Below are 17888 nucleotides of genomic sequence, written 5' to 3' on the forward strand. Positions count from 1 at the left end.
ATAGCTTATTGATCATCAGTTCTATTACAGTTTGTGTAAATTTTTCTGATGATTTCTGTGACAACTTGACAACATTTCCTTAGAATTTTCACTTTGCAATATGGTTGAAGATATTTCTTAGATGGGAAATGATTGTTGAGTTTTCACTCTGGTATTCGTTAAATGATGGAAATGTTTTGCTTTTCAGGGCCATATATACAATTCTACATCCCGCATCAAAAACAGAAAAGAAAAAAAGTCTTGGTTAGGTTATGCTCAGGTAAGTGAATACTTAAAATATAAAATGTGCAGCCCTCCTTATCCCTCATAAATAATTTAAGTAGACCCTGCCTTCGAGTAAGCTTACATGGATATTTTATAGTTGCTTTGGCTTTCTTTATAAAAAACAAAATTTTTTGTACTGGCTTCTAAATTATGGAGGATGATGGACCTGTAATCACTGGCCTGTGGAAAGGAATAATGGAGTGTCTTTGCTTTGTGTTGTCACTGTAAAGACTTTTGCAAAATATATTTTTGCACATCAGTTTATGAACTGTATAGTCAATTGTTGTGTGGTTCTGATGTGTGTATGTGCATGTCAGTGGATGTAAGAAAGTGTTGTAACAACAAACATGTAAAAAATACTTGAAATCCCTGTTTATGAAAAGAAATTGACATGAAAACATCTGCAGTAAAATAAGGAAATGCTGTTTTAGTTGGGGAGGATTGAGCGTATGTAAACAATACGTAGAGATAATTATTGACATTGTCATTGCAGAGTTAACTATATTTGTATGGTTTGTGTTTTTTAGAGTTAGTTTCTGGAATATCAACCAATTTTTCTTATACCTTTATTATTCATTATAAAAAACCCTCAAAACATAAAAAACTATTTCAGAGAACAATTAATTTACTGAATTTATTGTATATTTACTCTTAACTGAGCGATCTCATTGTCCAATGTGATTTTTAATGTACTCTTTGCCACACTTTTGAAGTGAAATTGTTCATTGCAAGTATGTGTTCTTTCATTGCAGTTATTGTGTTTATGTAAACACAAACACATGAAATCTGGTTTTATTTAATGTAAAAGCAGATCACCAAAAGGTACACTGACACAAAACAAATGGGTGTGGATGTATTCATTCTGGAGCCTGTTTTATCAGTTCAGAAAGGAACAGGATTCATGTGGTTTCATTATATAGTGTTACATATTTGGACATTCTGTACATAACTATATGTGATGCTTTTTGAGTGCTTGTATGGGTGTGTGCACTCGCACAGTGACTGTAGCCAAGGGCACTGCAGTTTGGACAAGTGTCATTCTGTGGCTATATTTATAGAAAGGTGTGTGACTTGCACTTATTGCTAGTTACGTGTCCATAAGAGATAAAATGTCCTTAGTGTCATTTCCCTTCAGGTGCATGGTTAAGTTAAATTCAGGTGATTTTTCTTACTTCATCATATTACTTTTAGATTGAAGCTTTACTATCTACTTTAATGCTCTTTGCTTAATTTATGTGGGTTTGTTTTCCGGATTTTGCCAAGATTTATTTATCCAGTAGTTTCAATGGAAGGAACTGTCTTAGTGTGTGAGTCAAAGTAGTTAATGAATACTTTTTTTATTCTAGGTTTTAATGCATGTATTAGTATGTATTAATGATTGCTCTTCTATATAGGAGAACATTATCTATTGCCTTCCTGGTATTCCTGTGACTAGTCTGTTGATTTGAAAAGTGGACACACAAATCTAAATCTAATTGTATACAGATATAAATAACAATTAAAATGTGGGACTTCAAAAGTTGTATACAAGTTTCAGCATGCTAATCTATGGCATGTAGAAAGTGGAGGAAGGGAGTCCAATTTCCATTTTTTAATAAGAAATTTAGTTAAAATTTGGGTTAGTAGAAAAAATGTTGATCATCATTTGATGTAAAAGGCTTCCATTATTTTAAAGCAATATCTAAAATAATCATTGCATTTTTTTCCCCTTTTAATATCTGTTAACATATTTAAGAGTATTTTCATACCTCCGTATATTTTTTTTGTTCTTGCCAGGGCTATTTATTATACAGAGATGTGAATAATCACAGTATGACAGCCATAAGAATAAACCCTGAAACTTTGGAACAAGACGGTACAGTTGCTTTGCCAGGTGAGATCCTCCAGATGAGAGCAATTTGGTAGAGTTTGCTGTTTCCCTGTTCTGTATTGTCAGGCAAGCAGAAGAGAAACTGAGATTTTTCAGGCCACAGATAGATTGCTTTATGACTTTGCTTCACTTCAGACCAGCTTCAGTATTTCACTTAAAGGCCTTACATCTTACTCCAGTTGCTGGAAGAATATTGCAACATTTTATAATATGTAAACATCTTAATTTAAAGTATAATATGTGAACATCTTAATTTAAAGACTACAAGAGCTTAAATTTCTTCCTAAAAGTTTTCTTTTCTTTCTCATGTTTGGCTCATGTATGACTTTGTTTCCAGGATTTCTTACATGTAGGCAGTTATAAACTATGAACAAAACAATTTTGTTTTTAATAGTGTAAAAATATATCCAAAAAGCAAAGGCAGCTAATGAACAGTGATGGACCATGCTGGTGAATTTTGGTTGATTTGTTGGGAGAATATTTTTTTTTTGGTTTTGGGGGTTTTGGGTGGGGTTTGTTTGGATTGTGGGGGGTTGTTTGTGTTCATTTTGTTGTCCTTTTTCAGAGGAGCCTCATAACTTCAGTCTCTTTAGAGAATAAGGATGTTCCTGGAACATGCTTTAAGGGCCTTCTAGTGAAATCCATCTGTTCTTAGCTACACAGATAAATAGCAGAAGGACACAAGGATATTTTTTAATCAAACAATGACAGGCTTATTTTGTAGATCACAAGAAAGATTTTGTTTAATCCTGACATAAATAAGAAAGCACGGGCTGAAACCTCAGAAAAGTTCTCTAGGATTTTTGTCTTTAAAATGCAAACAGCAATTTTTTAAACAAGTTCTGAATATTGAATCTAGTCCATGCATCCTTCTGCACATCCTTAAAGTATGGACATCTTTTTAAGCTGCTCTTACTCTTTCTGGTGGCTGTAAGAGGTATTTCAGTGAGAGCACATTCAAGGACCTGAAAAACTGCCTTTCAGACTGTTTTTTCAGCTTTGTTCACCTCAGGGCAGCTTCTTACACAGTAGGGTTCATTGATGTCCTTAATTATGTTACCATTTGTAAACAAATTAGTGTTCCTCATGCAAGTCTTGAGAGAGATTTGAGCACATTTAAAGTCTACCCTTTGGAGCTGTTGCTTGTTTTTGCAAATCTCAGTGACAAGTGTTGTTCTGCAAGACTGCCTTGTATTTATACTGTAAAAAGGCACAGATCAAATGTGTGTGCCTTCTCAACAATTTGCAAAAGCAAATCCCAATGGGAATACCTATTCAGAAATTTCTCAAACTGTCCTCTCAGTTGCATTTTGTATGGTTTGTGATGGTGTTAGAGTAGATGTTAGATGTTCTTTGTAACTCCAGTCCTTTGTATTTCAGTCCTTGAACTTTGCTGTTTTGCTTTGTGCACTTCTACACATTTATCTCAGTGTGTTATTATGAGAAGATATGACCTTGTTCTTTTGCCTGGGACAAATTCCAGAAGGTCCACTTCTGGTTATTTTCCTTTCCCATTAGAAAAAATGAAATGAAGGTAGGGAGAAGGTGTCTGACCTGAGGAAAACAGTAGGTACTTAATTCTGAATAGTAGTGACTGCCTCACTGCAATCTTATGGTGACTTGCAAGTTGTTCTAGTTTTGAAAAGCCATGCTGGATAGAACTAGAGGCCAGTGACCTTGCTAACAGCTGAACACAGCAAATATTTGCTTCTAGTTGGGATGATATTCAGGCATGGCTCTATCTGGAATTAATCTCTTTCAAATGCCTGGGCTGGTGATAGTGCATTAAAGAAAGGTATTAGAATTTATTCATACATGGGATGCATAGGAGGTTAGGAGATTGGATTAGAAGTTGATCCTAGGTAGAAGTCACATGACCTTAGAAAAGTCAGAGAACTATGGAACATTATTTTCTCATTTCTCAGACAGTAGGATCCATCAGCTTCTTGAAGCCATAAACTTCTGTTTTTAAGGGGAGGTCTTTCCACTCTGAAAGGTAATCTTTCAAATCCAGCCTTGTTTCTGGAACTACCAGGCTGTGTGTCAACATTCTTGTGTCTGAGCCTTTTGCCCAGATTTATACACTGTACCTGAGTTGAGTATCTGTTTTCTCAGTCCATGTATCATAAAAGAATGTCTGAATTCCATGAGAATTTACTAGATGACTAGACCTGAATTTACAGAGGTTTTCATCTTTGCCATTTCTTTCAACAGTGATGCTTACTGCATACCTTAAAACAGCTTCTGTGTTCAGCTGGATAAATTGAAGTCACATGGTATATGGTTTTATTGTTCTTTGAAATTGCAAATTAGTGTCTTAGGCTCAGGACTATTCCCTTAGTGTGGAAAGTACTGCTAACTGAGGGTAGCCTAAGTGATCTCAAATCACACCTAGCCAGGTGCAGAATGTGCATATGAATGTGGAAGGTGATGCTTCACAGAGGCTTCCTTTGAAGCCTCTAAGGAGGCTGTGATTAAAAGATGTCTGTAGTTATGTGGTTTTGGTATATAAACCCTTTCTCTTATAGCAATCTTCAGACAGAATGCTTGGTTATCCTTATCCCCATAGTAATATACAAAGTCAGACTGAATAAGATTTAGAATTGATCATACAAGCTTCTTCCTAGCTGAGACACTATACTAGTTTTTCTGAATATTCCATTTGTCTTACATTTTTTAGTCTTCCCAATGATTTGATTTTTAATGCTGGGCCTGTTTGGTAGCTAAATAAGCGCTAAGTTTTAGGAAGTCTTCTGGAGAGCATGTATGTAAAAAAACAAAAAAAAACCACCTCTGTTCTAGATTTCCTCTTTGAGCAGATCTACCAAACATAGCAACAACCCCCAGAAATGTTTACCAGGAGACTCACCTTTCTTGAAATGACTCAATAGCAATAGGCTAAGTAGTGCAATATGGACCCACTGGTGGCCAGAATGTGCTGTTTCCTTGGCTGTTCTGCTTGTGTGAGCATGTAATTTTCAGTCATTCAAGGAAACTTCATGCTTACCAGCTTCCTGTAACCTTTGGAGAAATGTCATTTAGATTAGTTTTGGAACTTCTCATCAAGTTACTGGTACTTCTTTTATGACTAACATGACTTTGCAGCATAGAGAATTAGTAGCGTGGACTGCCTTTGGTTGTTAAATCCAAGATTATTTTTGAGAGAGCAGTATTTCAAGGTTCAGTGTTTCTGCTGCCTTTCTCCATCGTGCTTGCTGCATACTTTCTGTGATTCATACCTGGTTGTGCTCTAAGGGGAAGGAATGTTGTCTGCTTTTGATGTTTTGCTTCCAGATGTGAAAGTGAGTGAGGGCTTTTTAATGCATGTTCTGTTCCTGATTAAGACACTATATTGGACTGGGCAGTGTATCAGGAAAAAGTAAACAGTGGGTTTCTAAGGCGTGTTTTCAGCTGTATTATTTTAGTGCTTTAGCTAGGTAGCAAAAATCCAGTGAACTTGCTGGTTATGCTAGAAAGACATTATGTATGCTCCATTTAGCATTAAATTTATTTGATAAAATGTTAATACTGGATCTTTGTTCAGATTATGAAGCAAATATTTGGAGTGTAAAGTGGCTGTCCTATAGTATTTTTGGAAGAGGTCTTTTTTCTGTGTGTAATCAATGAGACAAACACAAACCATATGATATCAATCTCTTTGCCAGTAGCTCCATCAGCACTGCAGGAAGAGAAGAAGAAATTGTGTAGTGACGTAGATTTAAACTTGCATGGTATTTTTCTTTTTTTCCTAATTTGGATAGAATTCTTTCCCTCCCATTTTCTTGGAATTATCTGAGCTATTTTCAATTAATGAGTGATGTATTCAAGTATATACTTCATAGTTTTCAAAAAACTCCTAGATTTTCAGTTAATAGTTGGTGAGATTTATAAATTGTGAAAAAATGAGATAAATAATGAAAACAATGATTAATTCATTTCTGTAGGTTTTATGTGCTGGAGCAAGGAGACATTTCTTTGAAGATAATGGTGTTTATATTAAAAAAAGTTTTTGGGAAAGGAGAAAGATTTAATAGTCCTGGAAAATTTGAATTTATTTGTGTTGTAATAGTTTGAAATATGCTTCACAGGTGACTACCTGTGAAAGGTGAATGCCTTTCTTTTGCAGTTAAATATTGGGGTGTAACCACTCACATTTCATACATTGGAAAGTGCTCTAATAACTCTTACAAGAGCTAAGAAGAATTACATGCTTTTGGTGAGACAGGACATCTTAATGTAAAATAACACATTATCAGAATGGTATGGTCTCACTTGAGACAAAGTAGAACTCTCATGATCTGATTGGAGTGAGGATGAATTAGACAGAAGCAGAGATCAGTGTGTGTATGTATGCTAATATAAACTGATGCAGTGCACTTCATCTTTCTCTCACAGATTGTCATACTGAAGGGCAGAATATCCTTTTCACAGATGGAGAATATATTAATCAAATAGCAGCATCTAGAGATGTAAGTTTTACAACTGGCTTTTCTTTTACAATATTTATAGCCTCCTTTTGCTTCACGTTTGGCTTTTTCTTCACTAACACAATTAAGGAAGAAATCCATGTAACTAGAAATAATGATAAACTTGCATATTTGTGCATAAAAATGCAGTATTTCATTATTAATTCACACAATTTTGATTTGTGATTGATTTTTTTATTTTTCAGATAAGTTTTAAGAAAAACTCCATTGCTCTTGCAGGAAAAGAAAAATTCTCATACGTTGAATAATATGTTCTACAGGTTCTTTGTAGGATAAGCTTTGTAGATCTTAACGATAAAATTTTTTTCTTTATTAATTTCCTGTAATTGCTTTGGAACTTATTGGAGCATTTCAGACAGTTTTATTAGAAGAGATAGGAAATATACTACATTCCAATTGATTTTTGTTTGGAAATTGCCTGATGGCCAAAGCTGTAGAAACTCAAAGTGCTCCTACTAGGGACAAAACTGTAGTGGTGGTTATATTTTTTTCAGCAGACAGTTACTATGTTTTTAATTCTGGTGTGGTTTTTCAAGTGAGAAATCTGCAAAACAGGGATGGGTTGAAACTGTGTTGGCAACAGATGCTACACATCAACTGTAGATGTTTAGAAACATCTTGGTAGAAAAACCAAGATTAATCCATTTCCCTCCTAACAGAATCAACTGTTAGGTTTTTTTTTAACATGACTGCACTTGTAAACAGAAAACTCTTCTAGCTACTCTTTACAGCAGTCACTCTGCATGCAGAATTTTGAGTTCTGAGAAGAAGTTCAGGGCTTAAACATAGATGTAAATAATTGCAGGAGTAAGATTTCTACAGCAGTTTACTATTTTTATAGTGTTCATAGCATTTTCCTAGAACTCAATGAGTTTAAGGAGTGAGATACCTCAGCTTGTCCTGGTGGCCACTTAATTATTTTCTCCTCTGTGGTAATTATAATAAAAGTTACTTTATCAATGTGTCCTCTGACATTTACTCTGAAATAGTACTATGTCGATGCACTTAGGACTTGAGAAGTAAATTAATTAATTTCTTGTACAGTATAAAGTGGATTTTTGTATTTTTTACAGGATGGCTTTGTAGTGCGAATATTTGCTACGAGTACTGAGCCAGTATTGCAACAAGAACTGCAGCTTAAGCTTGCAAGAAAATGCTTACATGCCTGTGGCATCTCATTGTTTGATCTGGAAAAAGATTTGCACATTATCAGTAAGTTCTCTTCTTTGAAGGTTAATAACAAGCCTGATAATTCGAACAGTAGAGCTGAAACATTGCATTTTCCTTTGGCTCTACTATGTGCAGGAAGGTAGAGCTCCATAATAAACACATGGAGAGGGGTGTGAAACCATTCAAGCATTACTTGACTCAGAGTCAAATCCATACACCCATTTGGAACCACCTTTCTGTCTCTAGTACTGTTCATGGTTTTCAGTTTTTTCCTTCAGTTGTATAATAAATATATAATTGTTTGAAGCTTGGACTTTATAATAAGCTGCAGAACTCCTTGCTGTGGGTCAAAGTCAACAATTTACAAGGATCACTGACTGGATTAAAGGGAGAAAGAATTACATTGAAAAACACATTTGCATCAGAATTTGAGGTGAAGAATTGTTAATAACTATGAAGGTATTTTGAAAAAAGATCACTTGGCCTTTGCTTTGAGGTATTTTTGCTCTATTGAGCTTGCTTTTGGCTCTATCAGAACAAAAGAAAAAGCATGTTTGGCTCCATGGACCAGCAGAGGTGGATAGGTGACTGGTCTGTGAAACTGCCTGGTTAAACTGTTCAGTTAACACAATCTTACTTGCACAGGTACAGGGTTTGATGAGGAATCAGCTGTCCTTGGTGCTGGGAGAGAGTTTGCACTGATGAAAACTGCTAGTGGAAAGGTACTGAAAATGTTCTGTAGTAAATAGCAAATTGCACCAATAGATTTCTGTGGTTTTTAATTTAATCATTATTTTCCATAATTTCTTTTTTGCCTTTTCAGTATGTTAGAATGTATGTTTATGACTGTACTCGAATATATTTTTCAGAGCCTGCTTTAGTATCTAAAAGGCAAATAGTTCACTAAAAAAAAGATTAGATAATCAATCAACCAATAAGATAATCAACCATTCAGATAGTTGGAACCCCTTAGAAATCCATTACTTGAATTTATAGGAATTTCTACAGTCAGTCTTACAATAAAGGGCTTTGTTTAAATTTGGGAAACAAAACTGTCTTCTGTCTAGAAATGATGTGTTAGCACCTTTGCAAATTTGATCACCTCATAACTTTCCACAGTCTGACTGTAGTAATTTATTTAAATCCCATCCTGATTTTTTTTCTGATCTTTTAGAGAATTATTGATTCCCCTATGCAAATGTTTCGATTGATTTCTTCAAACCTATTCTTAATGATTTGATATGTTGTTTTGCTCAACTTTTTGAGGCATTTGCATAATCATGGAGATTTAGAAATAATACTGTTGGTGACTCTTTACATTATTTACTGTGGTTCAATTTCAGTGTGAAAGACTAATGCTGTTTATCTTGTAGAAACATAGTTCTTAATTACATATTCAAAATTGCAATGGCTTTGTTGGAATGAAGGCCTTGCTCTGCTGCTGTCAGAGCAGTAAGATTGCTTAAAATGTTAGAGTAAATATTTTTTAAGAAAATTTAATGGTATGTACCAGAATTTGATCAAATAGAACTCTTCAGCATTGAGGGAGACAGTTGCCTGTTCAGTATAAAATTACCACATTTCCTGGGTTTGCTCTATAGATTGTCTGTTAAGGTAGGAAATACAATATGTAAGGCAATGTGAAGTGGCCTCAGGTGCCCCATAGGCTGACATACCAATTTTCTAGAGCTGTTGAGTTGCATGGTTCTAAAGGAAACTTTTTAGTTCATGTCAGTATTTTTGTGTTTGTTCACATGAAATATCTTACTCTGTTATTTTTGTAGTCAGTGGCCACTGTGCATTTACTAAACATGTTTTACAAATGTGTTGAAGCATATTAAAATATATAGTAATTTTTTTTATTTTCAATTGATTTTATTGTTATGATACCATCTTGTTTTTACACAGACCAGACATTTTTGTGAGGTGTTTTAAAATGCTTCCTCTGAGTAGTTTCTTTCATTTCTTTCTTGTGTGTTCAACTCATCTAGCCAAACAATTATATATGAAAACTCACTCAGTGGCTCAGTAGAAAGCACAATTCCAAACAATCTAATCTAAGAATCTAATCAGAATGTTTCCCTCATTAAGTCAAAATTGATGGGTTTGGGACAGATAGTGAAATGGCATAAACAAAGTCAGGAAGAGTGCAGTGTGCTTTGAAATGAAAGGAATTAAAAACCATGCAACTTTGAGAATTATGTAAGCTTGAAGTGCTGTGTCATAACTAAAACTGATAAACTTTTTTCTCCTAGATTTATTATACTGGCAAATATCAGAGCCTTGGAATCAAACAAGGTGGCCCTTCAGCTGGCAAATGGGTTGAACTCCCAATCACAAAATCTCCAAAGATTATTCAGTTTTCTGTTGGACATGATGGCTCACATGCCTTACTTGTTGCTGAGGATGGAAGCATATTCTTCACAGGCTCTGCTAGTAAAGGAGAGGATGGTGAATCAAGTATGTACCATTGCTTGCTTGACCAGTGGTTGGAAAAAGCCTCTTAAAGAGTTATTAATTTGAAAATAAGAGTTTCAGCATTTTCCAGGAACATGTAAGCATGCCATTTGTGCTGGAGATGATGCTGGCCATGAGTTCTGACAACCAGTGCCAAAACCTCTCCCAGCTACAGAATCCAATCTGTGTTTTACCACAGTTCAGGGTGTGTGGTGGAAATACTATTTTAGATTTGTCCCAAGAAAAGACAGTAGTAAATTTGGTCAAGAGGCCATGCTGTCTGCCTGGAACTTGGAAAAACTGTGGAGCCAAACTTTTGCCTCTTAACTGTTGTTTTATTGAGCTTTGGAAATGGGTGTTTTGCTGGCTGGTGGAGGTGCATTGATGAGAGCTTGTAGAAGCAGATCTTCTGTGCTCGATCAAGCAGAATTCTTCAGATGTTAAAGAAGACAGATTACTTTGATCTTCAGGCTAACAAATGCCTCATCAATATAAGATTAACACATTTCCTAGTCTTGATTTCTGTAGTTGTGTGTGTAGGTTGAAACAGACTTTGTAAGACAACTGAAGATACCTTTAAGTGCCCTGAAGCTGTGATCTGCTGTAATATTGAATTAAAGACTTCACTTTAGGAAACAGGTGGGAGATGTTGATGTGGTAGATTAGTAAGAGTAATTAACATGATTTGAAATACTTGAAGAATCATTTCTAAAAGATACTGATCTAATCATGTCTTGGCTTGCCATTGAATTTTTTGAGAGGAGCCAGTATAATCCAATTAAAACTAGATCAGGAGATTGTACCTATAGTGAGTTGTTTGTTTGGGTTTTTTTCATTAGTGGTCTGAAAACTATGATGGTTTGAGGATTTTTTGGTAGATGTACTTGTAATTTATTTCTTTATTTAAAGCTAAAAGCAGACGGCAATCAAAACCATATAAGCCTAAAAAAATTATTAAAATGGAAGGAAAGATTGTCATATCTACAGCGTGCAATAATGGAAGCAGTTCTGTAATTTCCAAAGATGGAGAACTCTACATGTTTGGAAAAGATGCCATTTACTCTGATAGTACAAGTAAGTTAATATTGGGCTTCTGCATTATTTTTCAACTGAAGTAATTGAAATTAGTATGGAAGTTTTTAGCCCATGAAAATGTTGTTTGTGTGTTTCCTAATGTATTTCTGACATTCTGTTGATTCAGACAGATATGACAGAAGGGTAGAAAAAGGTAGTTTCCAAAAGTTCTGTAACATAATTTAGCATCAGTAGTGACAAATATCCAAAGTAATTCTTCCACTAAGGAAAAGAAAAAACAATTAACTTATGTTAAGTTGGCACAAGAAGGCCACACAGGAAAAAGTCACAGACATAAGATGTGCTTTGGTATGAACAAAGGCTGCTGGAAGCTAAGCCTTAATGTGCTTCTCTGCTCATAAGGTAGCAGGGGATCCTGTACACCACAGTTTAAGTAAAATATAATGAAATAAATTCCAATGGCTTTATGATTCCTTTAGAATTCTTTTTCAAAACACGTGATTCACAGCAGTTTTAGGTTTGCTTTTGGATTTTCATTTTTTGCAGGACAAGTGGCCTAGACCTAGCTCTCCTTTCACTTTTTATTCTAGCACTTGTTTTATATATCTGTTCTTCTCCCATGCTATAAATTTTAAAATTGTCAGTATCCACTAAAAATTTGGTACATCATTGAGTTTCCTTCTTGGCTAGAAAGTGCAATTTTTTACCCAAGTGTTTTGTGTCTTACAGGTTTAGTAACAGATTTGAAAGGTCATTTTGTGACTCAAGTAGCCATGGGCAAAGCTCACACCTGTGTGTTAATGAAGAATGGAGAAGTTTGGACATTTGGAGTAAATAATAAAGGACAGTGTGGACGAGACACAGGCTCTATGAGCCAGGGAGGAAAAGGTGTGGGACCTTGTTTTGTTTTGTTTTTTTTTTTCCTTTTCATTTGCATGCTGGCAAATATCAGAAGTGAAAACAAAGCTAAACATTTTGTTGTAAAATGTAATTCCAGTGCTAAAGTTTGAATACGTGCAAGATGATTAAAAAAAAATCAAACATGTCTATGCACAGAGATTTCCAAAAAGTCTCTGTGCTGACTGAGCAGGCAAATCAGGCATTCCTAGTAATTCCTTTTAAAATCTGATCTGTGAATGTTCTTCAGAGCTTCAGCAGTTCATAGACACGTAGAATAGTTGCAGGTGGAAGCAGTCTTTTTAAGATCATTTAGTGCAACCCCCGGCAATGAGCAGGGAAATCTTTGGCTAGATCAGGTTGCTCAGAGCCTTGTCCAACCTGTCCTTACCTCTCTGAGTAACCAGAACCCTCTCTGTTGGTCTCAGAAAGCAAGAATTTCTTATTTCAATATCTTAATTAGGTTTTGGAGTTGAGAGCATGGCAACAGCAATGGATGAAGATCTGGAAGAGGAACTGGATGAAAAAGATGAGAAGTCCATGATGTGTCCTCCAGGCATGCATAAATGGAAGCTGGAGCAGTGTATGGTGTGCACTGTATGTGGAGATTGCACAGGCTATGGAGCCAGCTGTGTTAGCAGTGGCCGTCCTGATAGAGTACCTGGAGGGTAAGCACATGTGTGGGACTGTGGCTGGTGCAGTGAGTTGGGTGGCTGAAGCACTTCCTGAATGTGAACTGAGTTGATGTTTCCATCCAAAGTAACTTTATAGCTAAATATATAGTAGTATGTGCTTTTAAAGTCAGAAATGGCTTAAAATTTCTGTAAATAGCCTGTGGCTGCAGGTGGTTTAGTTTTACAAACTGTTTTCTTACTTTAGCATGTAGTTCTTTACTAGAAGCTGTTGGATGTGAACACCGATATAATTTCTGTCTCTTGACAGAGCTGCTGGCTCAGGATAACTTTTCTTCATCCTCTGATGGAAGTTTATCTTGCTTTTAAGTTGCCTTTGTCTGTTACTACTTAGTTGAGCTGCAGAGACCCACTACGTTACCATTACTATTTCTTCAGCATTTTGTGTGCTCATTGTTTCCTTGTTCATGTTTTCATGTGGTATACATTAAATTGAAGAAAGAAAACTAATTTTGAGAAGTTAGTTCAGTGGACAATCAATGGTCCTGGCACCATGTAACAGGAGCTAGGATTTAAACTAGCTGTCCTTCCTGTTTATCGCAGGAAGACTTGCATGTCCACAGGTAGAACAAAGTAATAATCAGTAATGCACAAAAATAAAAGATAGTGATAAAGTAACTCTATTTGCTGCAGAATCTGTGGCTGTGGCTCAGGTGAGTCAGGCTGTGCTGTGTGTGGCTGCTGCAAGGCATGTGCTAGAGAACTGGATGGCCAGGAAGCAAGGCAAAGAGGAATCCTTGATGCTGTAAAAGAGATGATACCTTTAGATCTCTTGCTGGGTAAGTAATATGAAATTAGCAAAAAGGCTTTTAATTCTCATTTTTACTGCACCTCCTTTTTTCCCCTCAGTACATTTGTTTACACACTTTACTGTTACAGACAGTTTTAATATACTATTGTTAAAATGGTACTTAACAGATTTATTTATTGGTGATACAGCAAAGTGGGATCATTCTGTTAAGTGATCTGTTCTAAGTTTACCCTTGCTGTAGTCACCTGTACACATTTTGTGACCTGTGCATATATGATGCTAATGTTAATACTACAAAGTTGTTCTAGTCCTTTTTGATACCCTGAAAATTTTTCTATGAAGTTTTTATCAGAATTTAAGCATTCTTAAACTAAAACATGGCTAATTCATGTAAAACCTTTTAAAAATATAAACAATTCTAGACTTGGTTTAATAATACTTTCTGAAACTTTTTAGGGGAGAATGGAGATAACCATGACCACACATAACTACATATATATGTATATAAGTAATATTTAGTGATCAGATTCATGAAAACCAGGAAATTAGGAGATAAAGGTTAGAACTCCTCAAAATTTACACAAATCCTTTTTATTGTCAGGGCCATGTAAAGAGCAGCTAGTAAGTAGGTTTTCAGTTTTCATTTCCTTAACTTCTTGTGGGGTTTATTGCCACCACAACAATTTTAAAGATAATTTTACTTATTTTCTTAATCTATTTAGCTGTCCCTGTTCCTGGAGTTAATATTGAAGAACACCTTCAGCTACGGCAAGAAGAAAAGCGGCAGCGTGTAATTAGGAGACATAGATTGGAAGAAGGAAGGGGTGAGTGACTTATTGAGAAGGGCCTTGAATAGCTTAAGAAACTTCTGAGTCTGTTTTCTAAGAATGAAAATAGTCTTCCTCCATTGAGCCTGTACAGTGATCAAACTCTAAATCAGGTCCTAAGAAGATAGTTCATTATGTAGCATGCTTTTAGAAAAATTGGAAAATTTATGTGTTTAACGAAGTCTACACATATGATTCATAATTTTAATGATGAAAGGAGCACTTTATATCACTTTCACCAGTCGGTTTTTTTCCTAGTTGAATGATTGTTTTAGGATCTACATTTTAAAAAACATTTATTTGAAGAAAGGATTACAAGCCTGTCCCATGCTATTTACCTATTATATGAATTATCTAATTACTATGATAAATTATTCCATTTCTGTTCTGTAATAGTAGGCAGAATTTTCTTTTATAAAATGAACTTTTCTGTATTTGCATAACATGAGAATATTGACACGGATTGAATTAAAAAAACAAAACACCATTGCAGCATTTCAAAATTTTCTTATGTTTTATCTACCTCATTGTTGATTTTCCACACAAACAATAATCTACCTTAAGAACTTCACAGTACTCTTTGTGTTCTAAAATACCTCCATGTCTTGTCAAATTAAATATGAGAAATTTAGACTGATGTAACCTGTAATATTTTTGTAAAGCATGATGATGTGGTTGCTAAGATTATTGTGTGTTGAGAAGAAGAATAACTTATTGGGACATATGCTCTTTCAAGTTCCTGCAGTCAACCACTTTGATTCTTCTTTTATGTATTAGATACTGGTTTTACTTGAATACAAAATGTGCCTTGTAATCCAAATTATTCCCTAGACTGTGCCAGTGAATCTTGTGATGTGAATTGTGTCATTATTTCATTTTATAAGAAATTGCTGGTTTTAGCCACAAATAAGGAGCCAAGAAAGAGAAATCTTGCAGTTGCCTGTACATATGGAAAAGGATGGAATATTTATTTTTCTTTGCATCTTTGTGGCTAATTTTAGCTGTGAGGTAAAGAGAGGAAGCCTTTGTTTAGGTCATGTCAGAGCTGCTGCATGCTGCTGGGTGCAGCGAACAGTTTTTTATTCAATCCTAATTAAATGCCCAGGCATTACTGAAAGGTGCTGCTGTTCAGACCATTAGTGATGACAGAGCTGGGAGGTAAATATCAGTTACAAGAAAAAAGAAAAGTGGCAGAGAAAAATTTACATTTGCTTCTATTTCTGTGGTTAGAACCAGAGCAGCTTATCCCTTCTGTATGCCATCTGTTTCAAAAAGCAAAAAAAGATCATTTGAACAGTAGCAGGAATGTACTCTTATGGTTGGTTTTATAGGCATATGGGTGAAAGGAGGTTGTAGCCAGGTGGGGATTGGTCTCCTCTCCCAGGCAACCAGTGACAGGACAGGAGGACACAGTCTTATGCTGCACTAGGGGAGGTTTAGGCTGGACATTTGGAAGAATTTCTTCACAGAAAGGGTGATTGGGAATTGGAATGGGCCCAGGGATGTGGTGGAGTCACTATCCCTGGAGGTGTTTAAAGGGAGGACTGAATGTGGCACTTAGTACTGTGGTCTAGTTGACATGGGGGTGTTTGATCATTGGTTGGACTCGATCTCAAAGGTCTTTTCCAGCCTAGTTGATCCTGTGATTCTGTATAGGGACTGTAGCTTAAAAGATACTGTTATCCAGCTTGTTGCACACATTTGTGTTATGTTCTCTATCTAAAGAGCATTGAAATCCCATACCTGTGTGGCTGTGGGAGGTAGTGGGTCTGGAAGGGTTGGAGATTAGTCTCCTGTTTTGGTTCAGAAAAACTTCTTGTGATAAAGCTGGGAACAGTGTTTCATAAATACTTAGAGATCTTGTTTCATATAATCAAGTATGAATATTTGATTTGATAATCAATCTTTATTTGCATAATCAGATCAAAGAGCTTTTTTGCTTCTCCATCCAAATGCTGAAGTTTTTAATTAATGAGTCAGTGCAAAGAGTAGCACCATTCTTGATAACTCTTATGATGCTGCTCTTTTCATGAGAGAACAAGAACATTTAAATAATCTACTAGATTTTTTGTGCAAAAGGTTTTGCAGTCTGATAAAACATAGTTACAAAAATGTTAAAAGAACAGGCAGGTTACTTGTTGCTTAGTTTTCCCAAGGGTTTTAGTATTTATGCATATGGAACTGAACAAATCCATGCTAATGAAATAGCTATTTGGAGATCCAAAGAGAACTTTCAATTTTCTGAAAACACTGCTTAGTCATTTAAAGGCTGGACCAGCTCTTTGGGGCCTTTCCTTAAGGTACACAGTGTTTAGTTTGTCAGGATTCTGATTTCTGGATTATTTAGTGTGTTAATGTGTGTGTTTTGTTCTTTTATAAGAAACAAAGCATGTATAGTTTATGGTGTTCAAGACTAGAATTCATCACTGAATGTAGCTGCAGACTTTTAAGTTCCTGTTGGTGACCTTTATTCAATACAAATATTTTCAGTAAATATTGAATGTCTTGTAAACAAGAGAAAAGCTTTAAAAATACAGGAGTATTTCTTCCTAAAAGAGTTATACAAATAAAACAAAAAATCACAAAGAAACCTCTCACCTGAATGTGTTGAAATAGGACTTAGGTTTAGGAGAGAGGTGTAAGAGCAAAAGTGCTGGGATTATACTGATTTTTAAGTTGTCTAATTGTTTGTGCTTCATTCAAAGCTCCAGATTTTAGTCCTGTTACAGTGACCTGTGATACAAAAATATGTTCTTAATTTCTTCCCAAGATCACTTGTGGTCTCTTGTATTGAAGAAGATAAGAATGCTCATCTTAATTTGCATTTATCTAAAAATGCTAACTCTGAATTTGAATGTTCTGGGTAGAAGTAGCTGTTGCTAATAGCTGCAATATCAGTGACCTGGTTCAATGTTACTGTCACAAGCAATTACCTCACTTCTCACACATGATCCAAGTAGCCTGCCACTGTTGTAAGGGACCTGTATACATGCTGCTCAGCAACAGCACACTAACTTCAGAAATTTAAAGTGCTTATGCTGAAGATTTCTTTGTTTTTTACACTGAAATGAGTTGCAAACTATAGTTTGTGATGGAACTGTAACCAGCTAATAATTTTATTTTTTGAATCAGTTATTTATGTTGCTGTATTCAAGAAAGAAATTCTGCTTTACTGGAAAAAATAGATCCTTTACGTTATAGTGGGTAAAAAGTGTTTGTTTGGGATAATCAACTATTTAAAAAAATTATAAGTTCCTTAATATTTATTATAGTTCTTTGCTCTTTTCTGCACACAAGTGACTGTGACAAGCAGTGAAGAGGGCTCAAAACCAATTCTACATTTTTGAGTTGGGTGTATGACCTTCTGAGAAATAAAGCCAGCTGTATTCATCACAGCTTCTATGCTAAATCATAATATCTCAATATAATTATTGATGG

The 17888-nt window shown here is 35.4% G+C and overlaps 1 protein-coding gene across 16 annotated transcripts in view; it reads left to right on the plus strand.

Annotated features, from left to right (window-relative positions):
- The window catches only part of MYCBP2 (MYC binding protein 2), a 175052-nt gene that overhangs the window by 38412 nt on the left and 118752 nt on the right, over window positions 1-17888 (plus strand). For 15 of the 16 annotated variants that reach the window (XM_071431021.1, XM_071431023.1, XM_071431027.1 and 12 more), the window contains exons 7-17: window positions 188-259; window positions 2041-2137; window positions 6530-6603; window positions 7695-7833; window positions 8437-8513; window positions 10047-10251; window positions 11158-11322; window positions 12013-12171; window positions 12644-12848; window positions 13506-13651; window positions 14346-14447. In XM_071431021.1, the coding sequence (XP_071287122.1) occupies window positions 188-259; window positions 2041-2137; window positions 6530-6603; window positions 7695-7833; window positions 8437-8513; window positions 10047-10251; window positions 11158-11322; window positions 12013-12171; window positions 12644-12848; window positions 13506-13651; window positions 14346-14447 (1441 nt within the window). Of the gene's footprint in view, window positions 1-187; window positions 260-2040; window positions 2138-6529; window positions 6604-7694; window positions 7834-8436; window positions 8514-10046; window positions 10252-11157; window positions 11323-12012; window positions 12172-12643; window positions 12849-13505; window positions 13652-14345; window positions 14448-17888 lie in introns of those variants that run through there. The other variant, XM_071431036.1, reaches the window with a different exon arrangement.

This window comes from Agelaius tricolor, unplaced genomic scaffold, assembly GCF_023055355.1.
Source record: "Agelaius tricolor isolate 1412-34295 unplaced genomic scaffold, bAgeTri1.0.p SCAF_7, whole genome shotgun sequence".
NCBI lineage: Eukaryota > Metazoa > Chordata > Aves > Passeriformes > Icteridae > Agelaius > Agelaius tricolor.